Source organism: Macadamia integrifolia, chromosome 2 (genome assembly GCF_013358625.1).
Source record: "Macadamia integrifolia cultivar HAES 741 chromosome 2, SCU_Mint_v3, whole genome shotgun sequence".
In the NCBI taxonomy this organism is placed as follows: Eukaryota; Viridiplantae; Streptophyta; class Magnoliopsida; order Proteales; family Proteaceae; genus Macadamia; species Macadamia integrifolia.
The window spans coordinates 19,365,383-19,382,229 of NC_056558.1; the positions used below are offsets into that span (position 1 = coordinate 19,365,383).

The window sequence follows — 16,847 nt, forward strand, 5'->3', positions numbered from 1 at the left end:
TGTGTTTAAAAAAAAAAAAAAAAAAAACCGATAAGGCGCCACTTCACATAAGGCGGAGCATTGGCTTACCATTTCTAGACCGCATCAGCGCCAAGGCGCTGGTAAGGAGACGCCTTAGCAGCGCCTTAAAAACTATGGTTAAATGCATAATAAAACTGTCTAAAATGGTTTTTTAATTTCGAAATCTAATTGTGTGATGCACTGTTTTGTTAATAACATTATACATCACAATAAATATTATGTAATACTATATATATATTGTCAATATTATGAGAAGAAAAATACATGTTATAGTCCATTGGCCTAGCCTAACATGTATAATATTATTTTCTTTTAAGATTTTTTTTTCAGTTCTTACCAAAAATGTAAATATACTAAAATCATTGGATATGTATCTGTTGACTATATACGAGCAAAAAAAAAAAAGGAGGTTAGATTCCCCTGAATTTTCTTTTGTGTATGATAGCCTGTATTATATTGTTATTATTAGGTTTCTTGTGTACTTTTTGGTAATGCTGGAAATCTCGGTGAAACAAGCCATTTCGACTGGACCTGAAGCTGAAATGGGATCAAAATTGTTTCTTTTTGGCTGAAAAGGGAGGAATGCTAGCTGGTGCTTAAACAATGGAATTTTCCTTGAAACTTCAAGGAGTGCCTATTTAAACATGATCATGTATGCTTGAATCATTAGATTGAAAAAAAAAAACCTACAATGGTTGTTTGGCTCCGGACCTTTTTAGTGTATAGTGTAGCCTACTGCATTCTCTCTCTTTTATAATCTATTTTACATAAAATCTAGGCATAGAACACACGACATTAAATCAGAATGATTGAAATAAGCTTTTTTTTTTGGGGGGTGGGGTGAATAAGCATTCAGAATGAAGAACTGTAAAATTAGAAAGCATTCTGTATTTATCGAAGTATGAGATCATTTAATGTTTCACTAAATTTATCCATATGACATTGTCGAAAAGAGTTATCATAGACACTTGGTACAATACATTACAATTTACAACACAATTCAATACCACGTACTGTTTCCGTATTTCGTGGAGGGTTAAAATCACTAGGCTGACCTTAGGGGCAACATAACTATTACATGGACTCGATGAGAAAAGTAGGCAATGCAATCCTTTGTTTGATGAAGTGCTTGAATTTCATCACAATGGCTCTATAGGTGGAATCATCAGCATGTGGGAGATAACCCAACCTAGGGTATGAATCATCAGCTTGTGAAGGTGTATATATCAATTGACTATAATTGCTTGGTGTAGTGGGCATATATGGTTGGGGAGTTAGTATGAGAAGATTCTCTACAGTAAAGTAATGTAATACTGTAATTGAGGAAGCTCAAAACAGTACCAGGATAGGATATTTTCTCAGAGAATAAAGAAATCCATATTTGGAAGTAGATGCTTGCTGAAAATCTGTTGATAGAATAAGAGGATAGGATAATAGATAATAAAAGTAACACCCGCGCTTTACACCGCAAGGTGGATCGAGTGGATCAAACACCAATCTACCTTGATCAAACAAAAGGGATTTCTTGATCAAACACAAGAAGAGAGTTGCATAAGTAAACTTTGATTTCAAATTCTGAATTGTTCTTGAATGCTTACAATTGATCCCTATTTATAGGACCAACTCAACAAAGCATTACATACCCAACTTCCAACTAACAATAATAGAAAGTCTTCACTTATTAAAGTTGGGGTAGGAAAGTCTTCACCTTCCAACTACTAAAGTTGGAAAAGTCTTCACCTACCAACTACCAAAAGTGGAAAAATCCTTACCTCTTAAAGTTGGAATGGGAAAGTCTTCACCCCCCAACTACCAAAGGTGGGAAAGTCTTCACCCATCATCACTTACAAAAGTGAATTGATTTCCCCCCTTTTAGAAAAGTAAAAGTAACTTCTAACCAATTAAATTGAACCGACGTTGGACCAACATGGACCGTGGTTCAATTGGACTAAACTAAGACAAAGCATGAAATAAAAACGAAGTATGGAAATTAAAAAGTATCAACAAGGTAAGGCCACATGTTAGTTACTCTTGTTGGCCTTCTTCCTATGGATGTAGGTCTTCAAATTTGCATCAGCTCCTCCCGACTTGAAAACGTTTGTTTTCGACGAATGTAATTCAGGTTCGATTCTCTTGAAGTCATCAGCATGAATCCAAGTGTAATTAGTCTGTGGTCGTCCCTTCCATTTGACAAGAAAAGTGTGATGACCGGTGCCACGACGAGTGGCTTTGTAAGTATCATCCAAAACCTCTTCAATAACATCAAGAGGTGGTGTAAGTTGAGGCAGCCGTAGCATTTGTTCCATGCCACCATCATCTGAATGATGTCCCACATAAAGATGTAGGTCAGCTACATTGAAGACATTGGTTATGGTCATTTCCTTAGGAAATTCGAGCACATAAGCGTTTGGTCCTACACGTTTCAGCACCTTGTAGGGACCCATCTTCTTTGGATGGAGCTTTGTGTTAATACCAGGTTGGAACCTCTCAGGATTTAAGCGAACCATAACCTTGTTTCCTGGTTTAAACTCCATATAACATCGATGACGATCAACTGTAGTCTTGTAGACATCATTACTTAAGGAGATACGTCGTCGCACGTTTGCATGCACCTCTGTGATGTGGCGCAAGAATTCATCAGCTTTAAGGCTGATTCGAGCCTGGGGTGGGAGTGGAACAAGATCAATTGTTACGGCTGAATTCCTAGTAATATCTTGAATGGTGTGCGCCCCGTTGTCCTGTTCACTGAGCTATTGTAGGCAAACTCAGCAATGTCGAGGATTGCTGGCCATGTCTTCTCATAATCTCGAACTAAGCACCTCAACAAGTTCCCCAAATGTCTATTAACAACCTTTGTCTGACCATCAGTTTGTGGATGGAATGCGGTTGAAAACTGTAGCTTTGTGTTAGTTTTCAACCACAATGTCTTCCAGAAATAGCTCATAAACTTGACGTCACGATCAGAGACAATAGTACTTGGCAACCCATGCAATCGAACAACCTCTTTGAAGAAGAGGCTTGCAATATGATAGGCATCAAAGGTCTTTCGACATGGCAAAAAGTGAGCGATCTTAGAGAAGCGATCTACTACAACCATGATGGAGTCGTATCGTTCTCTTGTAGGTGGCAACCCAAGTACAAAATCCATGCTAATGTCGAGCCAAGGTGCATGAGGAACCAGTAGTGGGTAGTAACGGCCTGTATTCTGCTTGTTTCCCTTAGCAAGTTGACAAACTCGACACCTTTTGATGACATGATCTACGTCTTTTGCAATGTGTGGCCAGTAGTACCTATCAGTCACCTGTATGATGGTCTTGTCCTTGCCAAAGTGGCCTCCCAAACCTCCTCCATGTAACTCCCTTATGATGTGATGTCGTAGGGGGGAGTCCGGAATGCATAATCACGTTCCAAAGAACAAATAACCATAGTGGACAGAATATTTAGGGTGTTGCCCATCTTACTGTAACTCTGCATATAGGACATCTGATAAGTACCTGATCAATACTAATGGCATGTGCCGAAAAAGTATTGATAGTGAGAACTTTTCAGCTTAAAGCATCAGCCACCGTGTTCTCTTTACTAGCCTTGTATTTCATCACAAAGACGAACTCTTGTAGGTAAGCAACCCACTTTGCATGCTTTTGACTGATTGACTTTTGAGAATGGAGATGTTTGAGTGCTTCATGATCGGTGTAAAGAATGAATTCCTTACCAATAAGAAAGTGTCTCCAGTGGCATGACACTTGGATGACACCATAGAGCTCCAAATCATAAGTCGAGTAGCATCGCTTGGCATCGTTGAGTTTCTCGCTATAGAAAGCGATAGGGTGCCCTTCTTGCATCTGCACACCTCCTAACCCAATATCCGAAGCATCAGTTGCCACTTCAAATACACGGTCAAAATCTGGTAGGCGTAGTATCGGGGCCTCTGTCATCATCTTCTTGATAAGATGGAGGGATTTTGTCGCCTCTGTTGTCCACTCAAACTTGCCTTTGCTTTGCTTCATACATTCGGTAATAGGTGCCATGACTGCACTAAAATTTTGAATGAATCTTCTGTAAAATGAGGCTAGACCGTGGAAGCTACGGACTTCAGTGATTGTCTTCGGGGTAGGCCAGTTGGTGATGCTCTTGATCTTCTCAGGATCAGCTTCAACCCCTTTGGATGAGACAATAAAATTGAGGAATACAACCTTGGGCGGCATATAGAAACACTTCTTGAGATTAATGTATAGCTTCTCCATACGGAGCACCCTCAAGACTTGCTTCAAATGGTCGATGTGATCATCTGGATGCTTGATGTGAACTAAGATATCGTCAAAGTGTACAACCAAAAATCGACCAATAAATGGACGAAGTACCTGTGTCATAACTCGCATGAATGTACTAGGTGCATTTGTCAGACCATTCATCAGACCAAAGGGCATGACCTTCCACTCGAACGACCCATCCTTGGTCTTGAAGGCTGTCTTCCATTCGTCTCCTGGCCGAATACGAATTTGATGGTAGCCGCTTCGAAGGTCCAATTTTGAAAAGACCTTTGCACCGGACAACATGTCTAGTATATCATCAAGCCGTGGTATGGGAAACCTATACTTGACCGTTATTTTGTTTATTGCTCTACTGTTGACACACATGCGCCATGAGCCATCCTTCTTTGGAGTAAGCAATGCTGGTACAACACAAGGACTAAGGCTCTCAATGATAAACCCCTTCTGTAGTAGTTCATTAACTTGCCTTTTAAGCTCATTATGTTCTGTAGGACTGAGACAGTGAGCTGGAAGGTTGGGAAGCACAAAACTAGGTATCAAGTCAATAGCATGCTGAATATCGCGCATAGGAGGGAGCTTATTAGGTAGCTTGTCAGGTACTAAAAGTCTGATAGAAGCTCTCTAATAGGCCGTGTGAGATGAACTGTTGGTGGTGGAGTGACCTCTCTAGTAACTAGGGCTAATATCATGCCTGTATTATGGCTGGTTTGTTGAAACTGCTTTTGTAGAACAGCTAAGATCTTCTTCTGTGGAAGGACCAGCATCTTGTTGGTATCGGTGGTGGCCTTCTAGTTAGTCTCAATGTCTCTCTCTTGCGCATCTCCTCTGGTACGTTGATAGGCTCAAGTATAGTGCGCTGCCCTTTAAAAGTAAATATGCACTAATTATTCTTTCCGCCAGTGAGAACATCATTATCATACATCTATAGCCTCCCTAGAAGAACATCAGTTAGCTTCATAGGAATAACATCACACCATACCTTTTCTTCGTATCGAGGAAGTTGTAATGGAATAGAACATCGCTGATTGACCTCCAAAGTATTGCCATTCAGTAGGGATATTTTGCAAGGTTGCGGGTGTTTCTCTATCTTCAAATGTGCCTTCTTCACAAACAACTCAGAGACAATATTAACGCAGCTGCCACTGTCAACTATCACCTGTACAGTGCGATCAACTGAACGCATGCGGCTGTAAAATATGTAAGTACATCGCCAATCCTCGCTTTTGGTTTCAGCCACCAATATGCGAGAAACCACATGAATTTCATAGGAATCATCTTCATTTGCTTCAGCCCCATCATAATAATCAGCATTTTCGTCTTCCTCTTCTAATGGAATTGGAAAGATATGAGAATTATCTTCATCAGGAGTATCTTCAGCGTCGACCATCACTGCTATTTTTTGACGTGTAGGACAATTTTTGGCATAATGTTCCCTCTCCTGACAATGAAAGCATTGCACTGTGGAAGTGCTAGGCATAGTGATGTAGATACAGTTACACTTACCTGGTTGGACCAACAGGACCGACTGTGGAAGCCAAGGGCCAAGAAGAACCGGTTCAGCCCAGGTTTTTGGTCCAACAAGTGCTGGTAGTAGTTAGTTTTACATTATGTCTTTTATTTGTTTTTGAGTAGGATACGTAGGAGGTAGAGAAGTAGGTTTATGTTTGGAGTCTAAATAGGAGTTTATTTCAGTATTAGAGTCTAAGTAGGAGTAGTCTTTTATTTTCCCTTTATATACTTGCATAACTCAATGTTTAATTTTTTAGAGTGAATTTAATTTTAGATTAGTGAATTTGTGTGTGGTGTGATCCCCTTCCCCCTTTTGTGTGATTTTTCCTCTTCTTCCTAAGGCTACTCCATCACATAGGTGCTTTCCCTTTGTGATCAGCACGTGGAGCATAAGTAGGATTCTTTGTTGGATTTTTTTGCAATCTCACCAGCTTAATATCCAAACCTTCTACCTGTGGGAGCTAGTAACTCCTCTGTATGTACTGCCTTCTCGAAGCATTCCCTGACATTGGATATATCTACTACGCCAATAGCATGGTTTATATCAGATCTTAAACCCAAACGAAAGCGAGAAAGTACCTGTAAGTCATTTTCCCTGATGCCGGTGCATGAATAGAGTGAATCAAACTGCTCCATATACTCTGCAATTGACATACTCCCTTGACGAAGAGTATTCAACTTGTCGTGCAATTGTGATCTAAAGTGTCGTGGTAAGTATTTGGCACTAAGATCTTCTTTCATCTCTTCCCAAGTAATGGGAGCTTTGCCACGATATTTGAGATCCCTTTCTTCAGTTCTCCACCATTCGCGGGTTGAGCCAACTAGCTTAGTACGCGCTAGTCTCATCTTGCGTGACTCAGACAGCTCAAACTAATCAAAATAGTCATCTAAAGCAGCCAACCAATCATAAAATACTTGTGGATCATGTTTTCCGTTGAACTCCTTTAATTCAAGCTTTACCTTCTGTGAATCATCAGTACGTCGACGAGGTGCTTCAAGATCACCATTGAAATAAGATCTTATATGCTTCTCGAAGGTAGGCGGGGCCGTAGGGGTTCTTTGTTGTTCCCTTTCAGCACTTCTCCTATGTTGACGATGCACAACAGATTGTAGTTGTAGTTGATACCTGTCCTCCCTTTCGAATGGCACATTGTTGCCTTGTATCGGAGTAACACTTTGGTTCTCAAGTCGCAGTAACCTCTCACTAATAGCTTTTTGATTAGCAGAGAGTTGCTGAAACATTTCAATGACCCTTGCCATTGGATCAGCTGGAGGAGGCTGCCTCAGAGACTCATTCTCTGCCATGCTCTGATACCAATTGATGTAATATTGTAATTGAGGAAGCTCAAAATAGTATCAGGATATGATCTTTTCTCAGAGAATAAAGAAATCCAGATTTGGAAGTAGATGCTTGCTGAAAATCTGTTGATAGAAGAAGAGGATAGGATAATAGATAATAAAAGTAACACCCGGGCTTCACACCGCAAGGTGGAGTGACTAGATCAAACACCAATCTACCTTGATCAAACACAAGGGATTTCTTGATCAAACACAGGAGATTCTTGATCCAACACCAGAAGAGAGTTGCATAAGCAAACTTTGATTTCAAATTCTGAGTTGTTCTTGAATGCTTATAATTGATCCCTATTTATAGGACTAACTCAACAAAACATTATATACTCAACTTCCAACTAACAATAATAGAAAGTCTTCACTTATTAAAGTTGGGGTAGGAAAGTCTTCACCTTTCAACTACTAAAATTGGAAAAGTCTTCACCTACTAACTATCAAAAGTGGAAAAATCCTCACCTCTTAAAGTTGGAATGGGAAAGTCTTCACCCATCATCACTTACAAAATTGAATTGATTCCCCCCTTTTAGAAAAGTAAAAAGTAAAAGTAAAAGTAACTTCTAACCAATTAAATTGAACCGACATTGGACCAACATAGACCGTGGTTCAATTAGAATAAACTAAGACATAAAGCATGAAATAAAAACGAAGTATGGAAATTAAAAAGCATCAAGGTAAGGCCACATGCTAGTTACTCTTGTTGGTCTTCTTCCTACGGATGTATGTCTTCAGATCTGCATCATAAAGACACCTACTTCGTGACTGAGAAATGAAGACTCGTAAGGCCTGTAACAATATTGGTTAGATCCATCATGGCCACCATATCCATTTTAATCAAAACTTGAGCTATCTTGGTCAAAGGAGGGTGGACACCATTTCATATCCACCATGTTCACTACCCTCAAGACTCGTGCCTCCAAAAGTGCCAAAAAAGCTCGTAATGTCTACATCTACACTATCTCATCTGGTGGTAGTCTGAACTAATGGCGTAGACCTCTCAAGTAGCCTCTACAAGGTCACGTGTACCATGGTGGGTATCTTGCGTGGCATGGTCAATCCAAGTCCCCCCCGTGTACTTGGATGGACTCATTGGTCTGCTCATAATGTTCTTCTCTTTCCCTCCCCCCTCTCTTGGATATCACCCCCAGCACCAGCACCAGCACCAGCACCAGCACTAGCACCACCCACACCCTTATCATTTGATGTAGACGGTGTCAGTGTGCGAGTGGATGTAGATCAATCGATGTTTCCTCATCATCTCCTCAGCTAGGTTTGAATTCTAAAGGCCATGGTGACTGCGTGTGAACCTGGCCCTCGCATGGCATAAGCGTGTCGACATCAACAACCATCTGTTGTGCAATCTCAGAGTTAGGCCATGCTCATCCAACATCTTGTATAGGGAATCTTAATCTTCCAAATCCTACTGGAACATGTTGGGGAGCTCAATTGGGTTGTTGATGTTGTCTCCTATTGTAGTGCACATAAACATTAATTTCTGAAGTTGTTCCTAACCCAGCTGGTTCAGCCTTTTAGATGACATAAAGTTTAATCAGTAGCAAGTCTCCTTCGCTTGCATATGATTCTTTTGAGGACCAAAAAGGTTAAAATCCCTCACTTTACTTCCAACCAGATGGACCCTAAAGGATAAAGATAGTTTCTTTAACAGTAAAATGGAATCAAAAAAATTGGGGAGAAATGGTGACAACTGGTTAGGGTTTGATGTAGGAAGAATTAGGTCCATGTAGGCAAAGCCGGAAACTTATTTTCACTTGTTATAGTCTGGATTCTCTTGTTCTTTTGACAATTTTGTTTCAGGGATTTGAATCGTGTTTGTTTATACTATTGTTCTTTGTTTTAGGTCCAGACATATGCTTTGGAAGGCTGAAAATCATTGATTATTGTCAGGTATTCTTTTTCATTCGTCTCTCTTTTGATTGTTTACAACTGGAAGCATATTTGGACATGGTTGTTTATCCAAAAAAATAAATATTTGGACATTGTTGATTGAGGGAAAATACATCTCGTATGATAGGGTATGCCCTCCATGGTTTGCGTTATTGACTAAGATTCTACAACTTTTTTTTTTTTTTTTTTTGGGGGGGGGGGGGGTGGGGGGAACATCCTAAAAACATAAGCTAGAATATTTTTCTAAAATTTTCTATTGCATTTCAGTGACACATTTTCTGCTATTTATCTACCTATACAATTTCCTTTTGCTTTGAAGACAAAATTCCTGGTGAGTCTCCATGGAAACCAATGGAGGCATTGTGAGAAAGAGAACATACAAGATGATTTAATATAATGGACATAGGAAAACAGAACCACATCATAGTCAAATGATAGGTATTGCTGGTACAATAAACAAAAGTATATGGATTGCTAATTTGGCGTCTAATTATTTCATAGGGGACAAAGATAATATCTCTAGTAGATGGCTAAAAGTGTTGGTCCTTGGAGTGGTGCTTTATTGGATCTTTCTTCCTGCCTTAGGTTCTTCTGAAGGCATTGATAGTTGATGTAGTGGAATGGGTTAGATATCGTGGAAGTTGCTTACTCTCTTCCATTCAGTTGAAGAATTGAGTTGGATAATTTTGAGTGGTGTTTCACTACTGTTTAATTTTTCCCAACTTTTCTTCCATTTTCCTCATGAGAAAAGACAATCTGGTGCAGTCAGCCTCATGGCTTTTTTGTTGACGATTTTTTTTTTTTGTGTTGGAATTCTATATGTATTGGGTCTTGTCATGGGTCTGGATCATGGTTTTTGGTATTGGGCACGGATCGACAGTATTGGTCGACACTGATACTGATACCTGGCGAATTCCGGATTGGCGGATGGTACGGACACGGGGGTATAATGGTCAAACCCTATTGTATCGGTATCTTTGAGGCTAGAACTGTCTGATACGTCCAGTACTGACCAATTTTGTCCCAATATCTGATCCGATATTGATACCCGATACCTAAAACCATTGTCTGGAATTTGGGATTAAAATTACTTCATGCTTGGCAGTCCAGGTTGTTTATTTGAGGTGTTCTTTGAGCCTTTGTTTAGTTGGTTTTGTCCTTTATTAAGTTAGAATTAGGAGTTCTATATTGAAAATTGAAGTGGGATCCTTTTTATTTTGGTTTAAGCAACATGAACTGAGCTTTAAAGTAATACAACGGTCTATGCTTCTTATGAAGCAGACAGGTTCTCTTCCTGAAGGTTTGATGGCAAAGCTCTGTGCATGTTGAACAGAGATTCTCTATCCTCTTTCTACTCTTTTTTCTACATGCATTGCTGTGGTTGAATGGGAATCAGGTCCTAAGAGGTTCAAGTTCTCAGAGATTAAAATCTGCTGGCTCAACATCTAGGTTAACACAAACTTGGTATCTCTTTAATTCGATTTTCTGGTATGGCTTCAACTTTGTTGAAATTCTGGGTGATTCAAAAATCTCTTGCAGTTTCTGTTGGAGCTTGATTTTTTTTTGCTATCGCCCAAAACTCTGAAATTTCTGAGCTGACAGTATGTGGGTACCTACCACAAGTCCGATTCCTACATAGAGTAGTTCTTTGAGTCTTGAGGTTTTTATTGGTTGACTAACCAATAAAATACTGTTGTTAAAGTTCTGTATATAGCAGGTTACTCTAGTACTTTCCCTTGTGGTATTAGCAGTAGGAGTGGTGGTGTGTAATCACTATAGGAACTCCTATTGTGGTGTCTCTATGTTGCTTTTACTTGTTTCCTAGTTAGATTCTTACCTTGGTTGTAATCTGAGTTGTAGTATAAGTCAGTTTCACATATATATACGATAGGAAGACTAATCTGGACTGTTGGGGTTCAGGAACTACATTTCTTCTTCTTGCCTTTATTATTGGTTAGGCTTTGTTCTTCTCTGGATACATGGTATCAGAGCTTCAATAATCCACCTCATCATCAGATTCTGGTTTTGAGAGACTAAGAAGTCTGTTTGTGGGTTGCAGCAACCTATGCTGCCCAGTACCTATCTAAGACCTTAGTTGATGAGATATAATGATAAACTAGGGTATGCTTTGTTTATATATTGATTTCCATGGAGTGCTTCATTAACTGGAAACAGATGCTCTGATTATAAAGCTAGCAGCAGGTTCTGGTTTTATCTTTTTGATGATGATTGAGATCTTCAATTATTCCATATCCAACCAGCAGATCAAACTCAAATTCTAGGGGTTTGTTAATTCTCAGTGGAGGTACACTCGACCTTAATTTCATTCTCATCCAGGTTGATATACCTTTGGCCCACACAGGTACATCAGCTTTCCTTACATGCACATCTTCTACAATGTGTATAATTGATTATGGCGTCTCTATCCATGGCTGTTAAGTCAAAATTATTCTCTTAAATGAAAAAACTTCGTAATTCATCACCGGTATTTCTTGTTAATGTGCCATCTATTCATGTGGCTGGTCATGGTACAGTTTTACCTACTTCATCCTTGACCTTGCCTTTTTTTTTATTTTTTCTCCCTTGGTGAATAAGAAATTCATTACCAAGAGGGAAAAAGGGGGGGTATACAAGCTCCAAAAGGGGAGCAAACAACTACTAAAAAAAAAAACAACAACAACAACAAAACCCAAATCTGGAGGGGGGACCCATGGTCACAACAATGAGCCTGTTCCTTGGGGAAACACACACCAGGCGAAGATGGCAGGTGGAAGAGGCCAATTTAATGCTAACATTGAAAAAAAAATGGCTTTTCAAATCGAATCAAAAGGTCTGGAGTTGGAAGTCCATCTACGAAGGTTGCGTTCCATCCATCTGTGGTTTCATGGCAAATCATGGCAATCTAGATCCATTCTATAGAAAGGGAGAGAGGTCTTCTAGTTGGCCAACAACAAAAGAGCTCTTTTCTAATCCGAGGAGGAGAAGGGGCAGTCGAAGAAGATGTGGTTAGTGTCTTCAGAACCATTCTAACAAAGGGAGCAGATAGGGGGAACATCGATGTAACGGTAGATGAGAAAACCCTGGTTTTGGGAGATAATTGGAAAGGGCTCTCCAAATAGTGAAAGAAGTGGTAAAGGATGTGACTAAGGAACCAGAGAGTCTCGTGCCAAGGGATAGAAGGACCTCTGGATCGGATAAGGTCCCAAGTAGAGAGCTGAATTCGGCAGTGGGGGAATGGGACCAAATGACTTGATCAATATTGGCACTGAGAGGGGTGGGAGGGAGGACCGGAGGGAAGTGCGAGTGAGGGGAGGAAGGGGGAGATCAAACACCATTAGAGATAATGGAGGACACTACGAGGTCTTTGGCCAATCTTGAGGAGTAGGCAGCTCTAGGTAGAACAAAAGAGAAGAACCACAAGAGGGATGCCGATTATCAAGCTAGAGGGATGTCGTAGAACTGTTTACGATAGCAGGGAAGATGACCCTAAGGGAAATGGGTTTCGTGTTACGTGACCTTATCTTTTGTTCTTCATGTACCTCAATTACCGTTAAGTCTTTTGTTGGTCAACTTACTAAATCTCTTGATTGCTCTATCACCTTCTATCCTTCTTATTGTGTGTTTTAGGGCCATGTATTAAGTAGGACAATTGGTGGTGGGCTTGAGCAGGTTGAACTCTACTATTTGAATTGCACCGGTAACTCTACTGCTGCTACAAATACCACTGGTTTCCTTTCTCTTCTTCAGTGGAATTTCGGCTGGTGTATCTCTAATCATCCAAGCTTCAAATTATGTTACCAAGTTGCAAATCTATATCTTGGATTGAATGTGAAGCCTGTGAACTCGGAAAGGATCATTATTCATCCTTCCTTGCTCGTAGTGTGTCTAGAATTTCTTTATTTCTTTAGTTCATTTTTCTAACTTCGTTACTTTCGTGGATGATCATTACCGGCTAACTTGGGTGCATTTGTTGAACGATCGCTCTGAGTTTCTTTCTGTTTTTAAGGACTTACAATGAGATATAATCAATTTGATGCATCTATTAAAAGCTTTTGTTCTGATAATGCTCTTGGGTATACTGAGCGTGAGATTTCGAACTTTTGTTTAGCTCATGGTATGATTCATCAAACAAGTTGCTGTTATACCCCCTAACAGAATGTGGTTGCTGGGTGGAAACATAGACCTTTTTTGGAAATTGCGAGATTCCTTATGATTCATATGCATGCACCCAAATTTTTTGGTGTGATGTCATTCTCACTAGCTATTTGATCAACTACATGCCCTCTTTTGTACCAGCTAACTGTACTCCTTTATCTGTTTTGTTTCCACAAACTCCTTTATTTGCTTTGTCTATTCTAGTTTTTGGTTGTGTTTTTTGTTCATATTTTACAGCCTTATGTTGATAAGTTCTCTCAGGGTTGTGAAATGTGTTTTTCTTGGTTACTCTGATGTAGAAAGGGTATAAGTGATATGATCCTTTTACTCATCAGCAGTTTGTTAGCATGGTTGGCACGATGTCTAGGTGACCTAAGGCGTTGGAGGGGGTCCAAATGCAAGGTGACACCAACAAAGCGTCCAAGGCGACGGGATGCCTAGGTGACGCTTCTAGAATTATGTTTATTAGTGCTGACGTAACATTTTTTGGAAGTAATTATTTTTCCTTTTCTGCGTCTATCTCTTCTATGGATTAAGATATAGGTCGTGCTTCTCCACTTCTAGTACTTGTGCCCTTCCCTGATGCTCTGGACACTCCTCAAGTTGCACCACTAAAAGTGTATCAATGGTGTAAGAAGACAATGACGCCTCATTTTGGTCCTCTTGCTCTACAGCATACTACACAGTTGGCACCTCCATTTGAAGCTTCTTCTACTTTGCCTGTTGCTAATTTTCCTGTCGCTCTTTGCAAAGGTAATCGTTTGTGCACTCAGAAATCCATGACTGCTTACCCAATTGATATTTTGTTTCTTTCTATCAATAGGATCATCATCTAGTATTGGTAGTCGTGGTGGGGGTGCCTTCACACTCTGTGATCTCCTGAAAGGAAAATCCCCTGCCTTTACTTCTTTCTACTCTCTCCTGCGGGCCTTGCCTCTTGTGTAGCTTCTCTAGAGCCAGTGGAAACAATTCCTTGCCCCATCTCTGCACCTATATCCTCTCTATTTGATGTGAGACTCAGCTCGTTGCTTGAGCCTGATGGAACTGTTTCCGCTTTACCTCTGTCACGAAATCATTTGGCCCATAATCATTATCAGAGTCATCTGCAGCAGCCCTTGCTGCTGGTGGGTCTCTCTCTAGCACTCGAATATGTTTCTCGTATCTACGGAAGAATTCGAATACAAGGCAGATGTAGCTAGTTCTACTTGGGAGATTTGTATGAAAGAGACATGTAGACTTTGTTAGTCATAGTGAAGAGTTGTTTCCCATCATTTGTGATAATAAGAGCGCCATCAACATTTTGAAGAACCTAGTACAACACTCAAGGACAAAGCACATTGATAATTGATATAATTTATCGAAGGAGAAGAAGATCATGACAAGAGAAGATTGATTGGAATTTATCCCCACATCAGATCAAGTGGTTGATATATTCACAAAGGTACTCCTGAAGGACGACGTTTGAATGGCTAAGAGACAAACTTGGAAGTGTCACTCCACACCATGGTTATTAAGGCGGTAAGGCGACTGAGGTGTTTGAGGTCTTCCAAAATGCTTTGGTAATAGGGCGGGCTTAAGTCGTCACCTTATCGAATAAAGCATTCTAGTTTTTTTTTTTTTTTTTTTTTTTTTTTTTTTTTAATGTAACCATTATTTGGCACAAAGAGCATATTAAAATTATATAATTCTACTTATATCCTAAATAAAGGTTAAGGATTCATACCAATGCAAGATATTCATTAGAAAAACATATCAATTAAGGGAATAAACTAAGTTCAACTTCATCACATCATATAATTTAACTATGAAATCAAATTATAAATATAAAGAAAAAAAAAAGGCTGTTAAAATATGTACGTATTTAATATATATACCTCGATGATGCCAAAATGAGTGCCTGAGGTCATCCACTGTATTTCTACTCATGTCTCTCTGATTAGGGTTGCAACTAAAGTTAGTAACGTTGGAATGGAAAAAGTTTAGCAGGAAAGAAGAAGAATGAAAGAAGAGAAGGGAAGTCTCATTGGAACGGGAAGAAGAAAGATGAAGGAAGAGAAGTAAAGGATTAAGGGTTGAGGAATAGAAAAAGAAGAAAAAACAAAAGAGAGAGAGATCTTCATTCAATAATAGAGAACTAAAAACAAAATAAAAAATTAAAAAATAAAAAAAAGAGAAGAAAAGAAAAAGAGTGCATTGCTAGAGCTAGAATGGCCTGAGGAAGACTCGCCAGAGCCAAAATCGATGGAGGAACACTGGTACTCCAGTTTTCCCAAACGAAGAAGAAAACAACCAAAATGATTTTCCAATTGGTTATTTGTTCAACCAAAATGTGTTTTTGACTTTATATAGATTTGGTCCCATAATTCTCAAGTGTACATAATTCCCATAGACTTTCCAATCACAACAATTGATATGGAGTCTGTGGTAATTCATTAAAAAAAAAAAAGACAAAAAAAGGTTGTCCGCCTTGGTCGTAAGGCGCACTAAAGCATCATAAGGCGTCGCCTTACGTGAAACCCATAATGTGCATGATTGCCTTAGCCTACCCGTGCCGCCTTAACGTAAGCAACGCGTTAATAACTACGCATAATGTGTAGTACATATGCAGGAGGACTAGAGACTGGAGTATAGAAGTTCCCTTTCCATCGGATTGGAAAGTTGCGGTGTGCACTCCTATGGTCGAGTCTATTTCTCTATGTTGTAGTAAAGGGGAGTTTCCAAGCAAAGGGGATTGGTATTGCTCTTTGTTCTTGTTGTCAAAAGGGAGAGAAGAGTGCACCAATGGGGAGAAGATTACACATGTCAAGATATTGAATTGGGTTTCCAACAATTTCCAAAGGGGAGATTGGTGGGCAACTAGAGCTTGTGTTATCATTGTTGGCAATTGTACAGAGTGCTTAGGTGATGTGGTAGTGTGTTATGGTGATTTGGAAATATTGGAAGTGTTAGACAAGGACTAGGCAGAGCAGCAATGCAGCGGTAGGGAGACTGAATTTGGTAGTGATACAGAGGTATCTGGGCATATGTGGCAGTGTTTGGTAGTGATTGGCAGCATGTGGCAACTTTGGGTGAAGTCCATATACACTTTGAAAAGCGACTTCATAGGTTCACACTTATGAGTTAGCTTTAGAGCCAATTTTAGTGGACCAGATGGTAGAATCGAAGACGCAATTCATGAATGTTTTAGATTGTCAAGTCTTCTTTCCGATGCAATTGGAATCGCATTAATCCAATTTTGTAAGAGGGAGTTACAACGATTTTCGTATAGTTGCTCTGAAATGGTTCAAATTGGGGCCTACATGTTATGAGGTTGGGACTGCACATGTTGCAATAGGCCATGAACAACAAACATAGATGCCAGTGAGTCATGGGTCCGACACGAAGTAAGGGACCGACGGTCGGACGCATGGTAGTAGCAAGGGCTAGCTGTGCATATTGTGCACAAGGTTTAAGGTATCGGGTTTCGACCCTTGGGGAGACCAAAATTTCAGTTGAAACCTTGGAAATTTCGAGGAAACTAGGGAATTTTTCCCGGTTTGATGAAAACTTAGGTTTCGACCCCCAAACAGTGTTTTTTTTGCCTTATTTTTTGTGTACATCCTATTTTAGACATTTCTAACACATTCACATCATTAG

At 39.8% G+C, this 16,847-nt stretch overlaps 1 protein-coding gene across 1 annotated transcript in view; it reads left to right on the top strand.

Moving 5' to 3' along the window:
* Positions 1–16,847, top strand: part of LOC122092396 — a 114,025-nt gene that overhangs the window by 42,161 nt on the left and 55,017 nt on the right. Inside the window, exon 15 of the mRNA XM_042662710.1 lies at positions 9,010–9,056. Within this exon, the coding sequence (XP_042518644.1) occupies positions 9,010–9,036 (27 nt within the window). The 3' untranslated portion in view covers positions 9,037–9,056. The remainder of the gene's footprint in view (positions 1–9,009; positions 9,057–16,847) is intronic.